This window comes from Micropterus salmoides, unplaced genomic scaffold (genome assembly GCF_014851395.1).
Source record: "Micropterus salmoides isolate LMB-PRFRI ecotype aquatic unplaced genomic scaffold, ASM1485139v1 Ms_hic_scaffold_15, whole genome shotgun sequence".
NCBI classification, from domain to species: domain Eukaryota; kingdom Metazoa; phylum Chordata; class Actinopteri; order Centrarchiformes; family Centrarchidae; genus Micropterus; species Micropterus salmoides.
The window spans coordinates 21634437-21655219 of NW_024040596.1; the positions used below are offsets into that span (position 1 = coordinate 21634437).

Below are 20783 nucleotides of genomic sequence, written 5' to 3' on the forward strand. Positions count from 1 at the left end.
GAAGACGAGCATGATGAGAGTTCAGAGCAGGTTCCACAGTACACAGCCCACCAGCTCCCCAGGAACAGACCAATGGAAACGCAGCCGGATGAGACCCAGGACGAGGAGCGAGTTGAGGATGAGGACCGGACTGATCCCGAACCAGAACCGGAGTTTACCCAGAGTATGTCTGCTACAGAACAGGAACCACAACCGGAGTTAGAACACAGCCAGAGCCAGTCTGCTTCAGAACAAGAACAACAACACATCAGAACCAGAGCGAGACCGCCGCAGACACAGAACCACCAACAGAGGGAGTGGGTGCTGAGGACAAGGCCCAAAAAGAGCATACACTCGTGGATGATTCTGGTTCCCTTTTTCCTCCAGCTCCGTCCTCTCCAGTTCTCAGTGCTCTGAACAGAGCCAAACAGAACCAGCTGAGCCGATCAGGGCAGCAGGTAGACCCCCAGTCTGGCGATACGCCCCTAACCCCAGCAAGAGGACGAGGAAGAGGCATTACCCCCATGCAGAGGTCCTCCTCTTTGCCCTCCTCGCTCCTCTCTCTCCACGGTCGTGTCCTCTGTCAGGATCCAGTTTGGCCGAGGCCAAGCATCCTGCACCAAGCCCAGGTACTCCTTCAAATACACCCCGGAGGCCAGAGAGGAGAAGGAAGAGGAGGGGGAGAAGGAGGAGGAGGAGGAAAGACAAACCAATTGTCTATCTACTCTGATCATAAACCCTGCCTCCTCGTCTGACTCTAGCAAGCAACCACCAAGGCTTCCCACGAAGCTCCCATCCCTCCTAAACCCATCCCACGCTACCTGATGCCGTCATCCTGTTCCCTGCATAGCTCTAGCCCTCCTCCCAGAGCCCAGAGCGTTCCTGATCTGTCCTCCAATCAGCAGCAGCCTGGCCAGTTCCAACAGAACATAACTGCCAACGAAAACCAGCAAAGTTGGAATCCAGGGCAGACGATGTTCCCTTATCCTAATCCTAACCCCACAGCTCAGTATTTAAACCCAAGCCCCAATCCTAGTCCTAGCCTCAACCCCAGCCCATATCCCTTCACTGTGAACCCTCCTCTGCAGTACCCCATCCCTCTCCAGCCTTACGCCAGTCTTCCTAACCTCCTTCACCACCATAGCCCATCCTTTTCCCACCATTCTAGTCTAACCAATCTCCACCAACCTGTAACTCCCCCAATGCCCCAGCACGGCAGCCTCTCTAACTTGCATCAGCCCCCGACCTCCACGACTCCTCACCACGTCAGTCTGGGCAACATGCATCCGGGAACTCCATTAATGCAGCACCCGGGCTACAATCATCCATACAGTCATCAGTCACCTTTCCATGCCCTTTCCCACGGCTCACAGTTTGCCTCGCCATACCTCGGCTATCACGGGTACAACATGAACCCACACCTGGCGTTCCCGCACCCCGTCGCCCAGTATCCTCCATTGACCCCAGAACACAGCCTCCGCCCAGGGCTCACTCCTCCTGCTCCAGGCTTCCTCCAAGGCCTCGCCTCAACCACAGCCCAGGTCACAACCTCCACCCAGGACTCGGTTCTCCATCCAGCACTGAGATGCAGCTGAGGAGAGTTCTGCATGACATCAGAGGAACAGTCCAGAGTCTGAGCCAGGTTAGTCCTCTTCAGTCCCAGTCTCTTAACCTCTTTTTAGTTAAGCTCTAGTTACTTTAGCTTTTGTCTGTTGTGGTTGTAGTCCTACTCCCTTTGAATGAAAACTACGGTGTATTACACATATTTTTGTAGCTCATGCCATAAAAATAGGTCCTATTGCACAACAAGTATCAGGGGTTAGACAATCAGACATGTTGTAGACAAGCCAACAGTTTTGCCAAATTTGAAACCACTGTATTTGGAGGTAAAATTGAAAGTGAACATGTCTGCTATATTGTTAATAATCTTTCACTGGGACCTGTAACTTCCTGCAGTTTACACTGGTTGCCAGGAACAGGTCTGGACCAAACAGTTTGGGACATATCCCTGTGAAATTTGTTGTTTTTACACTTAGAGTTTTGTATAGATTAAACAAAGGAGATATGATATGGTAACTGATGAGCTTTTGAGGTGCTGGTAGAAGGATTTTGTAACCTTTTAAAAGAGCCAGGCAAGCTTTTTCCCCTGTTTTTAGTCTTTATGCTAAGCTAAGTTAGCATTTCAGACAGTAGCCTCAAATTTAGCATACCTCCAACAGAGGGGTTTCAGTCTTCTCATCTAACTTGGCAAGAAAGCGTATTTCCTTAAACGTCCTAAATGACTTTTCCTTTAAGCTAATGGTGAATGTTTACAACACCGACGGTTTGGGTTGTAACTTTCCGCTCGCTTTTGTTTTCTCTTACAAATAAATGTGACTAGCCTGAGGTTTGTTTAAAGTCTGTATGGCCATCTGACTGCTTAAATTTGTTGCCCCATTAGACCTGCTTATATTGACCGATTTATGTTGTTGCTGCTCTCCGAGAGCGTTCTGTATGGGTTGCACATTATTCCATCCTGCTTGAGATCTAGTCTCTTTAGTTTGGGTGTTTTTAGTCACATTTTCAGGCCTCTAGTTTCATGGATGTAAAACTGGCACTAACAGCCTGTAACGCTGTGAACGCAAAGTAGTGCGATTGATTAGCTGTTTCCTGCTCACTCCTGAAACCCCTCTTCACTATCACTTCCTGTAGTCCGGTGAATGGTTTTGACTAGGTTAGCTTTAACTTATCCTATTGTCAGCTTGTTGTGTTCCAGTTCCTGTCCTGACATCACTCTCCTCTCCATCTAGAACCGAGCCGACACTCCTGACGGGTTCACTGAGCACAGAGCAGCTCTGCCCAGTCACCAGGTACTGTCATCCCTCATCATGTCTTCAGTTTCCATCTGATGCCTGCCTTCTTGTTGTGCTTTTCCTGCATGGGAAGTGAATTGGTGAAGATCTAGTGGCAATAAATCCTGCAATTAAAGTTTATTTAAATCTCACCATATAGAGCTTTTACATGACTTCCATGACACAAACACTAAACTAAAGTTCCCTTTGAAGGCAGGAATGTCCTCTGACTGGGTCACTAAGGTGATAACATGTGAAGACTGTGTGCCCCGTCTTTACTTATTTCTTATCCTTGTGTATTCAGAGTATACTAAATTGACGTATTAGCTTTGCATTATCTGAAATTTACACAAGATAATTTGCAGTGTGATGTGTTGAGACTGCTTCCATCTGTGAAGCAACCGGGTCGTCATGTGTGTTTCACTTGGTTTCTCTTTTTTCAGTCTTTGGCAGAGTTTCAGCAGAAGAGGCGAAGTTTGAACTTGTTCCGCAGTCAGATGATGGACCTGGAGATGTCAATCATCCAACAGCAGGCTCTGGTCTACAAACACCTGAGCCCTACCGACAGGTGACTCATAATAACAGCAAACAGATACATGTTTCCCAGTAATCTGGACTGCAGTGAAATGTGATACTATGATAGATAACCAACCTGGTGTTTGTGTGTGTGGATGTGCAGGTTGGAGGTGGAGCAGCTTCAGTCTCTGAGGTTAGCAGTCAGAGAAGAACTGCAGGAGCTGGAGCAACAGCTGGAAGACCGACTGATGGAGCTGACACATCACACACAGTACCGGGTATATACACACACCATAGATTATATTCTCACAGCACACACACACCACAGAGTATATACACACAGCAGTTAAGCTGCTGTGATAAGCCGTTTGCAACTTGCAGAGCTTACAGAGCAGCACATTGTTGGGTTTCTGTCTGAAAAACTCCCAAACTTTATGTGGTCATAGGTGAGTATTTCTAGCTGCAGCTTACATACAACACGCACACACACACACACACCATAGGGTATGTACAGTACATATATTCATATGGCTGGGCAGCAATATTTACTGCAGTAGGTTTTTAAAACCCCTTTGTGGCACTTTCTGTGATTTCTGACTAAATGGATAAACATTGTCAGTCCTGCTGTCTTCCTCAGGGTTTCCATAGAGACGGCAGTGTGGATAGTCTGTCCACCACCTCTGCACTGAGAGCCATGGAGCCGGTCAGAGCGCACACACACACACACACACACACACACACACACACACACACACACACACACTCTGTCATAGAAAGCTAATAATGCCAAAGTTTGTTTTAATGTATGTTTTTTTCCTGTCCCTCCTCCAGATGTCAGACCTCCTCAGAGAGCAGCTCTACCTTCAATCAGAGCTCAGCTACGACGGCCACCCCCCCTCCACTGTCCCCTCCTCCCGATCCTCCAGTCCAGTCCGAGAAGGAGATCACGAGCATGGACAAGGCGTGTATCGGGCTTCTATAAACATTACCCCTGTCCCTCCTTCTCGACCAAACACACAAGCTGTGGAGGAAGAGCAAGAAAGAGGAGGAGGAGGAGGAGAACAAGGAGGAGGAGGACGAGCACGACCAGAGGAGGAGGGAGCAGCAGGAGAAAAAGTAGTGGACAACCTGCAACAGCTCATCAGAGAGGTAACGGTCTGTCAGCAGTTTTACTTTGAAGTACATTTATTGGTACTTCACTGTCATGATGTAAATGTAGAGGAGAAATATTCCCAAATACATCTAATGAGAAAACTTCCATTTGTTCATCTTTCACATTGTTGTTACTTTTTTCATTTGTGGCGAAAAATTGTAATATTATAATAAATTTCGTCATAGTTTTTGTTTCCTGTTGTTTAGATCTGTGTCTTGTTTTTTTTGTTGATAAAACTAACACTGCATTTACATTGTTGGTCGTACACAAGCACAGTGTTAGGATGACGCAGCAAAATGCTTTCTTATTACTGTTGGTGTTGGTTGTTTCTTGGTTTATTTTTAAAGAACTCAAACCCACGTTGTCACACGGGTGTTAAATTGTTTTCTGCCTTTAGACCAGAAAAAAGTGATAAGACGTTGCTTTATCTAAAACACAAACTTGAGCATTTTGCACAATGCAGCTGTACGCTTATTTATAGCTAGATGAGAGGATTGCTCTCATTTGATAACTCTCATGTCTGTTGTTTTCAAGATTCGAGAGAGCGTGGCACAGGAGGTCCGACGGGAAATCTACAGTGAGCTGCTGGCTACAGTTTCGCCACGGCGATCGCCCGTGCCCGCCAGGCAACACCCTCTGTAGTCATGGCACCAGCAAAGCACCACCCCTTTCACCTCCAGCCTTAGAAACCACAGCCTGAGCAGCAACACTGTCCGTCTGCAACACTGTATAGCTGTGTAACACTGTATGTCTGCGACACTGATGATGAAACGAGCACATCACCTACCTGGGATATACCCCGCCCACTCCACCTGTGGCTGTTAACGAGCATGCTCGTTAGTGAGAGGTGGAGAGTGGGGCAGATGGAATGAGGACGTTTACGTGTCCGGTTGGTTCTAGCGTGCCAGTTGTGATGCAACCCGGGAGCGCCACTCTGGACCAGCCCGACCCTGTGAACCATCAACGATGATGTGTTGTCTTTTCCTCACATCCTGTTTCCTTTTTCTAGACTGTTTTGATCAAAGCCAGACCTAAAACTACTACCACTGCCACTAATACTGCTAGTACTACATCTGGTACTGCTAACAGTACTCTACCAGTACTATCACTACTAGTCCCAGTCCTATAGATGCTCCCATTGAGTTCTTTTACCCCTGATCCCTGTCTGAGATCAGATCAGGACATATTGTTTTGCCTGAATTGAGCTTTTAACATGTTACGTTGCAACACACATGGGGCCAGCCTCCTTAAATGTAGTGTAAATGCCTTAATAATATTTTAATTGATGCTCTCGTGCTTCTCATTAAACGGTTACATTCCTTAATCTTCAATAAGAGTAGAGTCTAATGAGGGTCAAACTGAGCTTTTAACCCCGTTGAGTTACTCCTTCCATGCACATTTCAACTTTCAAAAAGGGCTTTAAGCGATACAATTAAGGGATTATTATCCTCCATCTGTCAACATTCCATCATCATCATCATCATCATCATCATCATCATCATCAGCATTGTAATCATTGTGCTTCTGTTTCTCTCACCGCCCTTAAATTTCTGTATTTTCACTGATGTGACGTTGCCCCCTGCTGGTCAGTCCACCAGACAATGGCATCACGGATGAAAGTCAGACTCCATGTAAACTTATTTAGGTCACAGTTACTGACAAACATTTTAAAATGAGGTTTTAAAGCTGAAAGCTTCGCCACACCAGAGGTTAATTGCCGCAGTTGTTTTAGCTGATGAACAGAGGTCACCAAAAGTAAATTTAGTACTTAAAGAATCAGAGCTGGAACTGCCACAGCAAAGATATCATATCAGAAACCCTGGGTGAGATGTACTGCAAGCAGGTCACTGCACCCAGCAGTTGTTGGTCAACAAATTGCTCCAACACTGACTGCTGCTGAAACCAAAATTTCTACATTTACATGTGTACAACTGTGTGTGTGAGTGATTTGAAGGTGTTAGAAGGTGGATTGTTTTCTGTTTTGATTGAGCCTGGCTAGCAGTTTCCCCCTGATTTCAGTCTTTGTGCTAAGCTAGGCTAAACACGTCCTTCCCTTTGACACCCACAGTCTTTGCTTTGTGCGTGTGCTGGTTGTTAGAGAACAGGTGATGAGGTCAGTGTGTGATGTCGTGAGGTACTGTGAAGGTCAGGCAGGTTATTCTGCAGAAGTAGCAGGTTTCGGTAAGTTCTCATGGTGATGGCGGTGATGATGATGATCATGATGGTCATGATGATGATGATGCTATTGATGACGATGATGTGAGGTCCGGTCAGTGGGAGGAGCTTAGTGAGCAGAACGTGTCTCAGTGAGCGGGCAGTGGAGCCCAAACAGTAGCTGTGTTAGCATGTTGGCCGCATTAGCCTGTTAGCTTCACACTGTCTGATGTGCAATAATAGGAACAAGTATATTGATTACTGAGATTATTGTGAACAAATTATCGGTAAATCACTGCAAACATTTCAGAAGAGACCAGTCCTCTTGCACCACTAAAACAAAAACTTTCTACCTGCACATCCTACACAAATTAATCTGCAGCTGGTTTTATTGAGAGAATTTCTGATCACACGGAATCCACTGATTGATCACTGAATGATTAACTATTAATTATCTGGAATATCTGTATTCTTTAGCATGTGTGTAGTGTCTGTGTGGTTGCTCACAGGTTTCCGAATATACAGTCAGTTAGTGAAAAGGTGAAACAAGCACGCTGCGTCCACCGTAGCTGAATGTGATTGGCTGGGATATCAGTCAGTCAAGACAATACCTCTTTTTGATCTTCATGGAACAATGATTCTGAAAATGTCCACACAGACTCAGATTAGAATTAAAATTACCCACAGAGAGCTGAACTTTTGGGAGAAAAATGTATTAATAATGTGTTTTTCAGATGTTTCATTCTTGATCTTCGGTTGTTTGGTGAATCTAAGCTCAAAGGTTCACTTATTAGTGATTCTGAGCTTTCAAGCCACACCTCACAGTGTTTGTTCAGCTGGCTGAGGTGCCATCACGTGAACTAAATGTGAACTTTTAATCACGTGAATGCTCTTAATCATTATTAACTGGACCTTTGATGGATTTTCTTCACCATTTGTTGACTTTTTACCATGTTCACTGATCACAAACTCTGCTCTGCTGGACCAACACTGTGATCTCCGAGGCTCTACATGCTTTTTTATTAGTTGTTTTTTTTTATTGACCAAGAATCCTTCACACACTTCTAAATACACTTCACTGTTTGACTGTTGGTGTCTGTTAATTTCTGTTGATGTCTATTAATGATGATGTGTATTTTGTATTGATGTCTTGTCGGTGGGATGCAGGGGTGAGGGATCACTCTATAGAGATGAGAATAATTAAAATGTATTTATTTTCAGTACTGGTTGAGTGCTGGCTCCTTTCTTTGTGTGTGTGGGGGTGGGTGTGTTATTTCTAGTCTTAAACCTATTAGGGTTGGATTTCAAGAATTGGGTCAAAGTTGGAACATTACCAAATTTCCAAGAACCTTGGATTCTTTAAAACACATGCATTTCAATTCTGCTTATAAGATCTTAAATTTTTGCATATTCCAGTCTCTCTCCAGATTAAACTGCACTGAGCATTTTATAGTCCATGAAAGTTGCACTTATCTGCCAGGACCTGCTACACAGACCTACAAGCATGCAACTAGAGAGTACTTCTGTTGACATTCCTGGACCATGGTGGGTCGAAGCAAATGCTCAAAAGTTTGGCTTTGCTTCACTAAAATTAAATAACAGCACAATGCAACACCTGCAGTAAGGACATTTTGTGCAACGGAAGAAGCAGCTCCAATATGACTGAATTCCCAGAAACAGCTAATGCTAACACTAGCAACGTCTCACACTCAGGTACAAAACACAGACGAGCTGACATTCACCTGTTTATGTTGAAAGTAAACGAATGACATCCACAAATTATTCTAATATATAAGATGACCCAGAGACACCCATCTAGTACAGAAACTCCTTTCACTTCAGCCATGAAGGGGAAAATGTCACTGAGCGGTGGCAATATTTGAGGTGAAGGGGTTGGAATTCAAACCGAGATTCATTAAGTGGAATAGTAATCGACAGAATTTAAACGATACTCAACCCTACTTAAACCTACACACTATACGCTACCTGCACACGTTATATTGTACCAATGGAAAGCAATTTCTACTTGAGTGTATTATAAGTCTACTCCTAAATGTTTTAGGAATATTGCACTTACTACTCCACTACGTTTATCTGGCAGTCATAGGTTCTAGCTACTAGCTTTGTAGGTTTTACAAACAAAAACAATAATGAGCTTATGATGTAAAGCATTGTTATAGAATGAACTACACTTTGTCTGACAAACTCCCTTTTCTACTTTGTCAGCATTTGGTTATCGACACAATCGACAGAAATTGTTACAGTATTTCAAATGTTTAAACTGCAAAGTGTAAGCAACAAGCATGAATACAGTTTCTTCAGAAATGTTTGCCTCTTCTATTTTGGTTATAATGAAACAGTTTATACTTTTTTCCTCCATCATAACTGTTCACTTTCCTATCCTCACAAACAAGGTTGTCACCACCAGTGTTGGGAAGTTTACTTTGGAAATTTAACAATTTACCCTATTTAAGATGTAATATTAGTGTAACTATTTCAATAACTTTATCAAAGTAATGTAACTTATTACATTTAATTACTTTTTTGATTACTTTTCTAAATTTCTAATGAATATTATTAACTGTTGACCATTTTCAAGAGACAGCTTAGGAAATATAACTTTTTATTATTTTTTTATTTGCACATATAAATACTGTATATATATTTTTAGATATTTTATATTTATATAGGTTGACGTTTATGTGTATTGTTGCGCACCTAGTTACCAAAACAAATTCCTTCCTTACTGCTCACCACCAGGGTGCGCTCCCTTCAGCCCGTCAAGACTTTTATTATGAAATCCGGAAGCTGTCCCTGACCCGGACGTGTTTTTGTTTATTGTAGGAAGTTTTCCGCCAGAAGAACGACACTGATTTAGGGAAGATAAGTCGGGAAACAGAACGGTAAGAGGATGTTGTACAGCCAAAGAAAATAAAGTTAAAAAGACAGAGTTTACCTGCAGAGACGGAGAAGGAAAAATCTGGAGGTTTTAGCAAACAACTAGCAGCTAAGCTAACTAGCTGGAGCTGAGGCAGGATTAGCAGCTAACTTTAGCTCATCCAAACACACATGGCGATAAAACTGAGACGTTCGTGTGAGGATTATTTAGTAACCTTAAATGTACTCCTTTGGAGTTATTTATTTATCTTAGTTATATCAGGTCGAAAAAAAGTTCACTTAACTTCGTGTTTCCTGTTCGTCAGCAAATGTAACTTAACGTTACAGGTAAATCTAAACTCCTAAAAGTGACAATGAAGTTTTACCTGAAACTCTCCAGACACTTCTCTTCAAAAGGTCAGTTAACCCACATGACAAAACGGCAGCTGCGTAGGTAACGCTAAGGTAACTTTTACCTGCTCTGCAATATCATTGGGACAGCACAGAAAAATTGCATTTGCAAAAACTTACCAACTTACCACAGTACCAATGTGTGTTGTTACAAGAGCTGAAACGATTTTTGGTTAATTGGTAAATTGAAAGACAGAAAATACACAGTCAACTATTCTGATCTGTCATTTAATTTATTGACTAAAAGCAAATATTTTATGATCCCTTCACCTTGCTTTTCATGTTGTTCATTATATGTACATAAATGCTGTATATACATCTGGGTTTTGAACTATTGGTGTGTCATTGTTGAGTTTTAGGAAACTGTGACGGGTATTTCCCACTTTTATGGGGTGGCTGTGGCTCAGGAGTTAGAGCGGTTTGCCTGTTAATCCCCGGCTTCTCCAGGTTTCATGTTGAAGTGTCCTTGGGCAAGATGCTGAACCCGAATTACCCCTGGTGGCTGTTCCACCAGTGCATGAATGTGTGTGAATGTGATGTAATGTAAAAGCGCTTTGAGTGGTCACAAAGACTAGAAAAGCGCTATACAAATACGGAGTATTTACATTTACGCTGCTTTGCAATGTTATATAGACCAAGTGATTAATCGAGAACATAATCTGTAGATTCATAACTGACTTGGGTTGATTTGATTGATCTTCAAAGCTGGCTTAAAGTTTGTGTGGTTTAACCTTTTTATATACAGTCTATGGGTTTAACACATGTGTAACCCAAAGAGAAGCTATTCACTGCCAGCTGAATCATAACCAAGACATTACAAAGATCTTTTTGAAGTAACATTTTCCCTGCTGTCGGAAATACTCATTAGAGCACCACATGAGTATTAATCCACTGTTGGTCCCAAAAAAGATTTCCCCCTGTTTGAGTAACTTTTAATTCATTAAAAAGTACAGTGGCCAGCTGCTTAAAATGGAACTATATATTTGTGAGCCATTTTTTAAAGATTTATGTCTTCAGGAGGAACCAGTGGGTTTGGGGATGAGAGCCACAGATATTTAAGGGAAGTCAGAAAGTGTTGAGAGACGGACTAATTGTTGGTTCGGGTCTTTTCATGAGATTAGAAGACAATATGCCAGTGTAATTATGCTGTATAAATAGGGTTCATTCTGCTATTCTTTATGTATGCGTTGATCTGTGATGGCTCTTGGAATACATTTTAATTTTAATAAAAAAATGTGTGTTTTTCAGGGATGGACCCTCCAGGCAGAAGTCGAAGTCCCAGTCCTGCGCAGAGAGAACACAGTGGTGAGTAAAACCTGCTGTTTTTTAAGTAACATTACTAGAAGTTGTAGCTGTTTTGTTATTCATCTGATAATGATGCGCGCTCTCTCTCTGTCTTTCTGTCTCTCTGTCTTCAGGACCTTCAGATGACGAGTCCAGTCCAGCAGATAAAAGGCCCCAACAGTCCGGCACAGTTGAGAAAAGCCCCAAAGAGAGGCCGTCCCCTCGGGCCAGTCCTGCAGGCCGCACCTCCTCCAGGAGTCCTGCCTCCAGCAGCTCAGACAGCAGCAGCAGCAGCAGTGATGATGAGGATGAACATAACGGGGCACTGAGGAAGATTAGGAGTAGCGTGGCTCAGATCAAAGTAAGCAGTGACTAATATGGATACTGGCATCTGATGTGCTTACATGCACTGATTACAGTTGATTTCGTGTTGTTAAGGGCCATGTAAACAAGAACAGCCAGACAAACTAAAGCTAAAAGTTAACCTTCCCTCCTTTCGCTATGAGGCAATTTTTTCCCATTAAGTTTCCCTTGGCACTCTTATAAACTAAAATACAACCAGGCTTCAGACAAGCTGAAAAGTCTCTGCAGGGCTGTCCTTCGCTGTTTAGTTATTGACCAAAACAAACCCATGTTGTATGCTGTGCATGCGTGCCTGCTTCTGGGAGACTGTCAATAACTTTGGTTAGTGCTGGAGAGTATTGACCATGAGTTTTTCAAAGCGTGGTAATCGAACATGGTTATCATGATGATAATAAAATGTGTACGGTAATAATAACCATCGGGAATTTTTTACCATGGTTTATCATTAAACCGTGCACCGTTTCATCCATATGTTGTTGGGTCGACTGCCACGGCTTGATGTCTCGTAGCCAAAGGTAACATCTCTTCAAAAACACAAACTGAGAGCTCAGATCAGTGTGTGGGTCCCTTTTTCAGTCTGTCTGTGAGTTGGTTGGTCTGCAGTGTTAGTTTCCATGGCAACAGAGCAGAGTTTGGCATCAAGACATGTTAGTGAGATGGAGTATTCAGGGTTACATTTAGCCGGCCTGATCATGAAACAGTGGTGAGCAGCATCTCCACTGAGTAAAGAAGCAGCTTGTTGATTGACAAGAAGAGAAGTGTGTCCATTACTGTCATCTTAGACACGAACTCCCCGGGTACCTCCAGGCTTTCAATGACCCAGACTCACTCTAAGTTGAGCCGGAGCTGCCGTGTTGTCCCTCTCATTGAGCTAAACTCACACTTTTAAAAACAGCAGCTTGTTTTTCTGTTGGTCCGGTGTTCTCTGAGGAGTTTCCCCAGGCCATCCTGAATTCAGGGACGATCCATACCATTTTAACATATGAACACTGCTGACACTCTGGATTTATTTGCTGTCCAGAGATCAAGGTCCAAGTCAAGGTCCAGAGAGCGAGACGGATCCAGATCCAGATCCAGCGGACGAGACGGATCCAGATCAAGATCAAGATCCAGGGGACGAGACGGATCCAGATCAAGATCAAGATCCAGAGGACGAGACCGGTCTAGGTCTAGAGGACGAGACAGATCCAGGTCCAGAGAGAGAGACCGGGACCACTATGACAGAGGACGGTATACTAGGTAACAGACAGAGCCACACAGCTTTTGATTAGCTTGTAAGAATGTGTAATTAATATTATTTGTAAATAATAAGTATTGAAAATTAAGTGATCAGTATGTTAAAGGGCTCGTGGATGTGAAACTAGGTCATAAGACTAAAGTTTTTCAGTTTTTTCTGTCATATCCCTAAAACACACAACAACACATAATAAGCAGTCAGGTGAAGCAAAACAAAAAAATTACCTTGATATAAAACAAAGTGTTATGTAGGGCAGGGCGATATGACCAAAAAGTTTATCCCAATAAAAGAATGTCATGTCATTAAATATTGATAATTATTACAATGAAATGTCAAATCATTATTTCTTTCAAGTTTAAAGGCTGATTTTTGCTCCTGAGTGAAAGTTCAAGAAACCAGACAAACTTACTAAACTTTTCTTGTACTTTTCTTTATGGTCAGAACAAACACTTGACAGCAAACAGTGGATCACATAACAAATTTGATGTAGAACATTCAAAACAATTATGATGAATTAAATTTAAATCAACATTTATTGAACATTTCTTACATTTTTATTGAGGAAATTATATTGTGATAATTATCTGTATTGTTTTATATCCCAGACCCAATGTCTTGTATAAAATTGAAGCGTTCTCTATATGTCATATTTCCATTTCATTAAATAAAACAGTTTTACACCTGTTTATAAAAACGAGTTCTTCCCGCGAAACAGTGCCTCTTTAATGGCGGCATCATGCTGTATTAGTAAACATAAACATACTCCAGCTATTAAAATCATCAGACTTTTTAAAGCAACACCAGACCGGTTCAGACCTGAAAGGTGCTCAGAAAAAAACAGGCTAATTGGGTAACAGCAGTTACATCACAAAATTACAAAAAAAAAAGCTTTAAAATGTAATTTTTCTTTTGTCTCTTCCTGTCTGCTCTGCCCAGGGATCGCTATGATGATCGCCGTGATGACAGGGGCGGGCGCTTTGATCGATGGACCAATCGGGATGCAGAACCAGATCACAGGAGGCGAGGCCGCTCAGCCTCGCCTCCAACAGACAGAGAGCCTGTGGCAGACGACCAGCCGCCTGTCAAGAAGAAGAAGGAGGAGCTCGACCCGATCCTCACGAGGACCGGCGGGGCTTACATCCCCCCAGCCAAGCTACGCATGATGCAGCAGCAAATCACTGACAAGAGCAGGTAAGAGTATTGTTAATTATTTTATAGGTGTTAGGTTTAGACAACACTTAAAACTTTTAGTTTTATTTGTTTTTACCACAACTCCTCATCTGCGATGCATTCAAGGATGCTCTCACATCTAAGATTTGAGCGGTGAGCTCCTTTTAGCAAATAAGACCTAGACGACTTAAAAACAGTAAATAAGGAGTGTATATGGTCAAGCTCAGCGGCAGATTTTTCTTTAAAAATCTTAGTGGCTTACCAACACTTGAACGCATCATCAATGGCATAAAGCACAACAACTATTTCATCTTGAGCAGCAGTTTTGAGCAGGTTGTGACTCCAGACCCACGATGTGTTACTGAAATCTCAACTGTTTAAACGACTCTGTGTAATCTGTGTATGTGTTGTTGTTGTTGATGCCCCACCCCCTGTGCAGCCTGGCCTATCAGAGGATGAGCTGGGAAGCTCTGAAGAAGTCCATCAATGGTCTGATCAACAAAGTAAACGTGTCGAACATCGTCATGATCATCCAAGAGCTGCTGCAGGAGAACATCGTCAGGGGGAGGTGAACAATGAAACAGCACCAACAACATGAATCACATTAATCCTCTGTATTCAAATATATGCTTCTTTAACAGTAAAATTATTTTATTTACAAAATATTTTTTGGCAGCTAATCATATCACAAACACATGAGGGTTTAGTGTTAGAAGTTTGTGACACTGTTTGTGAAACTGGATCGTCATTCATAAGATGTAATGAAACTTACAGATTCAAGTGAACCCATATAGTGAAATAAAGGGCTATCAGGCACTTTTTGACACCTATAAACTAATTACATTTTTTTAAAGTCTGGAGGTTATTTGCTGTCTGACTTACTGTCTCCCTGACTTCCTCCCTAACTCTGTACTTGTATATCTGTCAGAGGTCTGCTGGCTCGCTCGGTGCTGCAGGCTCAGGCGGCATCGCCAATATTTACTCATGTTTACGCCGCCGTTGTCGCCATCATCAACTCCAAGTTCCCTCAGATTGGAGAGCTGATCCTCAAACGCCTCATCCTAACCTTCAGGAAGAGCTACCGCCGCAATCTCAAGGTACCCATCTATAGCTGTTAAGTGGATATGCATGCAGTGTGACTAAAACATGTGACTGATAGGGGTGGGTGGCGAAAAAAATGTAAATGCTTAAACCACTCTGGTTGTGTGAAGAAAATAACTGTAGCAAGTAATTTTATAAAGCCCTGTGCCCAGACAGCGTTTTGGTTGGCGATTTTAGCTAATCATAAAGACGATGATTAAAATGTAGAAAAAAATTGAAATTAATTCTACACCATCTCACCTGTTTTAAACAGTCATGCAGTTACAAATTCATCCTTGTGTGACAGATCTGCTTGCCAGTCACAAGCTCCATGCTCCTCCTGTTATTGTCCTACTCACCAATCAGAGCGGGCACAGGGCATGTACATTTTACAACATTTACTCATTTGACGCTTTTTTTCCAAAGCGACTTGCATACAACTGACAATACATACTAGTAAGAGCAGCAATAAATACTAGTAAGAGCTAATAGCACATATCATATCAATGGGGTAAATACCTAGGGAAAGACGTGAGTTAAGAAAAAAAGTGCAATCAATACAAGATAATTGGAGGGGATAGAAGAAGAGCACAGGAAGTGCAAGTTAGAGGTTAGGAGTTGTGCGGCATTCTGACCAACTGCGAATTTTCACCTCGCGACGCTTTACTCGCGTGAGTACATTCGTTGCAAGTGTTCACACATAACGCGAGAAGGCAATTTTAACGTGAATAACCACAACTTGCAATTACTTCAACTGTATCAACCCAAAGTAAACATTTTGCTGTGATTAAATGTCAATAAACGGATTAAACTGATGCCGAAATAGCTACAATATTACATTTACATTTATTCATTTAGCTAACGCTTTTATCCAAAGCGACTTACAATTGCTATACATGTCAGAGGTCGCACGCCTCTGGAGCAACTACGGGTTAAGTGTCTTGCTCACAGTGGGGAGTTGAACCCGGGTCTCTCACACCAAAGGCATAGTCTTATCCATTGCGCCATCGCCATCGCCACCCCCCCCACAATATGATGCAGATTTGTTAAACATATGACTTCATTCTTTGTCAGGTCTGTCAGCAGGACAACAACTTCTAAAATGTTTGTTTTCTGAATAGAGTTTGGATCGATCAGGGCTATGCTAACTTGGTCACAGTAAAGTACAACGATAGCTAGAATAAAGTTACAGACATATGTTTCCTGGACTCACTCAGATAGCTTTGTGTGAAGTGATGGCAGAGCCAGGCGGCGTTCGTTGGAGGAGCTTAGTGGCCGAGAAGGAACGTCAACTTGTCTTATGGAGTTTAGGTAGATGGGTGCAGATCCAGTAGTCACTCTGTATGCAAGCATTAGTGACTTGAATCTGGTTCTGGAGGCCACGGGGAGCCAGTGGAGGTCACTGAGTAATGGAGTGACATGAGTCCTTTTGGGCTGGTCAAAAACAAGACCCACTGCTGCGTTCTGAACCATTTGTAGGGGTTTCACCACACAAGCTGGAAGACCTGCTAGGAGGGCATTGCAGTAGTCGAGGCGAGAGGTAACCATGGCCTGTAAGAAGCTGGGTGGCGTACTGAGTGAGGTAGGGCCTGATTTTTCTGATGTTGTATAGAGCAAAGCGGCACGACCGAGAGACGGCGGCAACATGGTCTAATAAGGACAGCTGGTAATCAATCATGACACCCAAATTTCTCACCACCCTGGTTGGAGTGATGGTTGAGGAGTCAATTTGTAGTTTGATGTTATGGTGGATAGATTGCTTGGCTGGAATGACCAAGAGTTCAGTCTTAGAGAGGTTAGTTGAACACTTCTAGAGGAAACATGTGGGACAATGGCACCAGGTGAACCGACACAGGCAGTGGCTGTGTGTTTCAGCAGCAAAGTGTTAAGCCTACACGTTGTTAACGTTACATATCCACATGGGGCATTTCAGAATAAGAGTGTTTTGCCCGTTTGATTATGCTGAGTTACTCAGATTTTGCTTATTTGTTCAGTTGTCCTTGATTTTTGTGCTTCTACTATGGTTAAGTAGGCTACGTAGTTAAATTGTTTTAATTGTGTTTATTGTTGATGTATGATTGGGAGTCTGCAAAGGGTGTTTTATTTGGAAAATTGGCTAGATTCTCTTTGCCATTCTTTGTCTGACTTTCTGCCTGAATCATCTGCTCTGTGCTGCTTGACGTGGCTTCCATCAAAAATAGACTGGCGTTGAATATTGAACTTTAGCAAAAAATTGCAATATCTGGCAGAAAAATTGCAACTCGATTCCCCCCCCCAAATCGATCTGCCCTACTTTACAGACAAAAGATGGTAAAATGCTTCCAAATGAGTGCAGTTAATATTTTGAAATAAAATTCTGATTACTCTTTGCTTGTTTCTCTGCTTGTTTGTTTGTCAGTCAGCATCCTTCATCAACACCATTTAGCTTGACTGCCAGTTATGTTTCATAATGCATTTCAACAGACATAAGGACATGAGTCACTTGAGTAAGAGCCCATAAACTGCCTCCCTTTCTGTTTATTCAATCAAGAATCCTTTCTGAATCTAACTGTGAGATAGGGTATGGCCGACAGACGATGCCGTGAGCCACACGTTGACTTATTAATGATGCAGCCTATCAAACAACTGAAACCAACATCTGCACCCTGTGTGTTCAATTCTGCTTTACCTGCTCCGTAGGTAAAATATCCACCGCAACTTGTAACGTAAGTTAATAGTCTACCAATTTTTTTTTTTTACCGAATGAAGGTTGTGCGAGAACACAAGTATGCACATAAGACGACTGCTGCCGACTTCGCGCGTGTGTGCCCGATGACATTGTCCATCCCAATGTCTCATTCAGACATCGTTCGATGGAAATTTTGTAGACATCGCCCAACCCTACTGTGAGATGCCCAAAGATTTCCACCACATGTGATTTTGAGGTGGAAATGTTCCAGCTTGAGCAGACTGAAGTGGTATGAGTCCAATGTACAGAGACAAGAAAGAAACTGGAGCTAAATAAGAGAATCAACTGGCAATCCTTGAAAGTTTTGTGTTTACCTAACTGCAGCTAATGTCTCTACTGTTTGCTTACAAGAAATTGACACTATCACACGATCAGTTTGTGTTCAGTCTGAACACACCTTAACCAGATTTAAAGCTGTAAAAAGTATTTTATATACATTGCTATTAAATTAGTATTATGTTTCAAATCATTTCAAATATTGGCTTTATTAGGCGTAGTATTAGTGATGTATTAAAGCCAAGTCTGTCTTTTGTTTTCCAGCAACAGTGCCTGACAGCCTCAAAGTTTGTGGCACATCTCATCAACCAGAACGTGGTAGGTCCTGCTGTGTGACTTTAATATTGATTGAGGGTTTCAGTGTTGGATTTTCAGCGCTAATGAAGTGTGTTTACTTCTCTGTCTCTCTTTCGCGCTTTCTCTTTGTCTGATCCAACGTGTCTCGCTCTAAGGCCCATGAGGTTTTGTGTCTGGAGATGCTCACTCTGCTGCTGGAGCGTCCAACTGACGACAGTGTGGAGGTCGCCATCTCCTTCCTGAAGGAGTGTGGACTCAAACTGACCGAAGTCTCTCCGCGAGGAATCAACGGTACACTGTAGCTTCAGCTAAACTCATTATCATCCTCATAGTTTGAGACGATGACAAGGAGCTCAAATCGATTAATCATTTAAGTCAGTCATCACAAGCTTAAAAAGCCAAGCATTCTTCAGTCCCAGCTGAGCTTTGCTGACCTTGAATGGTTTAACTTCTCACCTTGCTGTAGTACAGGTGTGCTTCAGGTGTGCTTAATCACTTTTGGGTATCACAGGTGCAATAAAAGCACAAGTCAGATGTGAAACAGGCATGAATGTTCCACCAGAGCGGGCAGCAAAATCCTGCTTTTCATTCTGGTTTTAAATTCATCTTTATGATGACCAAAATGAAATGTTTAAAATGGGGGAAAAAAAGGAACCCAAAAAAGTCAATTGGATGTTGAAATGACAAGTTGGTTTTGTGAAATGGCATTTTGAAAGTAGAGTCGCAACGATTAGTCAATTATTCGGTCGAAAGAAAATTAATCGACAAAGATTTGGATAATTGTTTCAGGCATTTTTTAAGCAAAAATGTGAAAATTTAGCTGGTTTCATCTTCCTTAATTGAGGAATTGCTGCTATTCTTTGCATTTATGATAGTAAATGAAAAGTCTTTGGGTTTTGGACTGTTGGTTGGACCAAAGAAACAATTCGTAGATGTCACTTTGGGCTCTGGAAAATTGTGATGAGCAGTTTTCAGAATTTCTTGACATTTTGTAGACGATTAATTGTGAAAATAGTCGGCAGATAAGTCGATAATGAAAATAATCGTTAGTTGCAGCCCTATTTGAAAATGAAAAATGTGATTAAAAATCCTGAAATGGAAAATACAAACAAATGCAAAATCTTGTTAGAGTGAATGCAAAAGGCAGGCAGCAAATAAAAAAAACAAGAAGATGGTGCATTCCTGTAGGCGAATGGTCACAGCCCATGCCACATGGTTTGATTCAGGCAGAGGGACGTTTTTGCATGTCATACCTCTGCCTCCCTGCTTGTTTCCTGTCAGCCTCTTCATTGTCAACTGTTCAACATGCCAAAAAAAGCTACCTTTTTATTTTAATAATTAATCTAGTCAGATGTTGTTATACATGTTTTCATTTTCGGTTAAGCTTTCACATTTAAGCTTTTCTGTTTTCCATTTCAGGTTTTTAACTTACACTTTTTGAAATTGTCATTTTACAATATCAGTTGGTCATTTTATAATCCAGTTACTTTTTGTACTTTTAACATTTAAATATGATGATCCTGAGTACAAAAATAATTTGTCTTTTTGTTTTTCATTCTAGGTCCTTCATAGTTAATGAAGTATTACAATTGCAATAATTGATATGTAATGTAATTCAATTTGTTTCTTTCTTTACAACAGCTAGTATTTTTCTCTAGGCCTTGCAATATTTCTGCAAGAAATACTCCCCAAAAAATATTTTAAAATTGACCAATCACTGTCCTTTTCTTATTAAATCTTGGGCACTAGTCGCCTGAATATTGGAAAATGAGGTTTCTGACCAAAAGGTTCCCGCTGAAAGTATTCTGGGTAAATAAAGTTTAAAAAATGTAATAACCAAGCTCTAAACTACCGCTAGGAGCCAGCTTTAACAAACCTGCGTCATTATAAAAACATTAACACCTGAGAGACACTTTCTTTCCCCTGAAATTAGCTTGTCAGGCTGAGGTTTTTCTCAGATGTATGTCAAGAATATTAATAGCCTGAAATGCTGAACTCAGACTGATCCCTTTAACTAAACAGTATTGCATTTGTAAGAGAACACAAAAATAGATCCCTAATTTCAGCACAATGCATCAGAAAAGTCTCTACAAATTATGCCTGTCACTCTTTTCAGCCATATTTGAGCGTCTCAGGAACGTCCTCCATGAGTCGGCCATCGATAAGAGGGTCCAGTACATGATCGAGGTAATGTTTGCCATCAGGAAGGACGGTTTCAAAGATCATCCGGTGATCCCAGAGGGTCTGGACCTGGTGGATGAGGAAGACCAGTTCACCCACATGCTGCCACTGGAGGACGAGTACAACACCGAGGATGTCCTCAGTAAGCCCCAGAGAGGGACGGGGGGACTCTGCCTCGCTCTAAACTCTCTGCAGAAATACGTATGCATGTATATGCAAGCCTAACGTACGTATGTGTGTTCACTC

At 42.1% G+C, this 20783-nt stretch overlaps 2 protein-coding genes and 1 pseudogene across 2 annotated transcripts in view; all 3 read left to right on the top strand.

Moving 5' to 3' along the window:
• The window catches only part of LOC119903688, a 10832-nt pseudogene extending 2976 nt beyond the window's left edge, over positions 1 to 7856 (top strand).
• LOC119904398 (protein ITPRID2-like) overlaps positions 1 to 20783 on the top strand; it is a 67145-nt gene that overhangs the window by 3093 nt on the left and 43269 nt on the right.
• On the top strand, positions 9434 to 20762 carry LOC119903689 (pre-mRNA-splicing factor CWC22 homolog). The gene is made up of 10 exons (XM_038719911.1): positions 9434 to 9536; positions 11170 to 11226; positions 11340 to 11566; positions 12590 to 12807; positions 13742 to 13996; positions 14415 to 14543; positions 14904 to 15072; positions 18324 to 18377; positions 18512 to 18647; positions 20473 to 20762. The coding sequence occupies exons 2-10, from the start codon at positions 11172 to 11174 to the stop codon at positions 20760 to 20762; spliced, it is 1533 nt and encodes a 510-aa protein (XP_038575839.1). The 5' UTR covers positions 9434 to 9536; positions 11170 to 11171.

What these genes read in the sequence shown, in the direction of transcription:
- LOC119903689 (XM_038719911.1), top strand. Translation starts at nt 11,172, where the DNA reads ATGGACCCTCCAGGCAGAAGTCGAAGTCCCAGTCCTGCGCAGAGAGAA. An exon ending in GACAGAGGACGGTATACTAG is followed by an intron (nt 12,808 to 13,741) that starts GTAACAGACAGA and finishes TGCTCTGCCCAG; the next exon opens with GGATCGCTATGATGATCGCC. An exon ending in CAAATCACTGACAAGAGCAG is followed by an intron (nt 13,997 to 14,414) that starts GTAAGAGTATTG and finishes CCCCCTGTGCAG; the next exon opens with CCTGGCCTATCAGAGGATGA.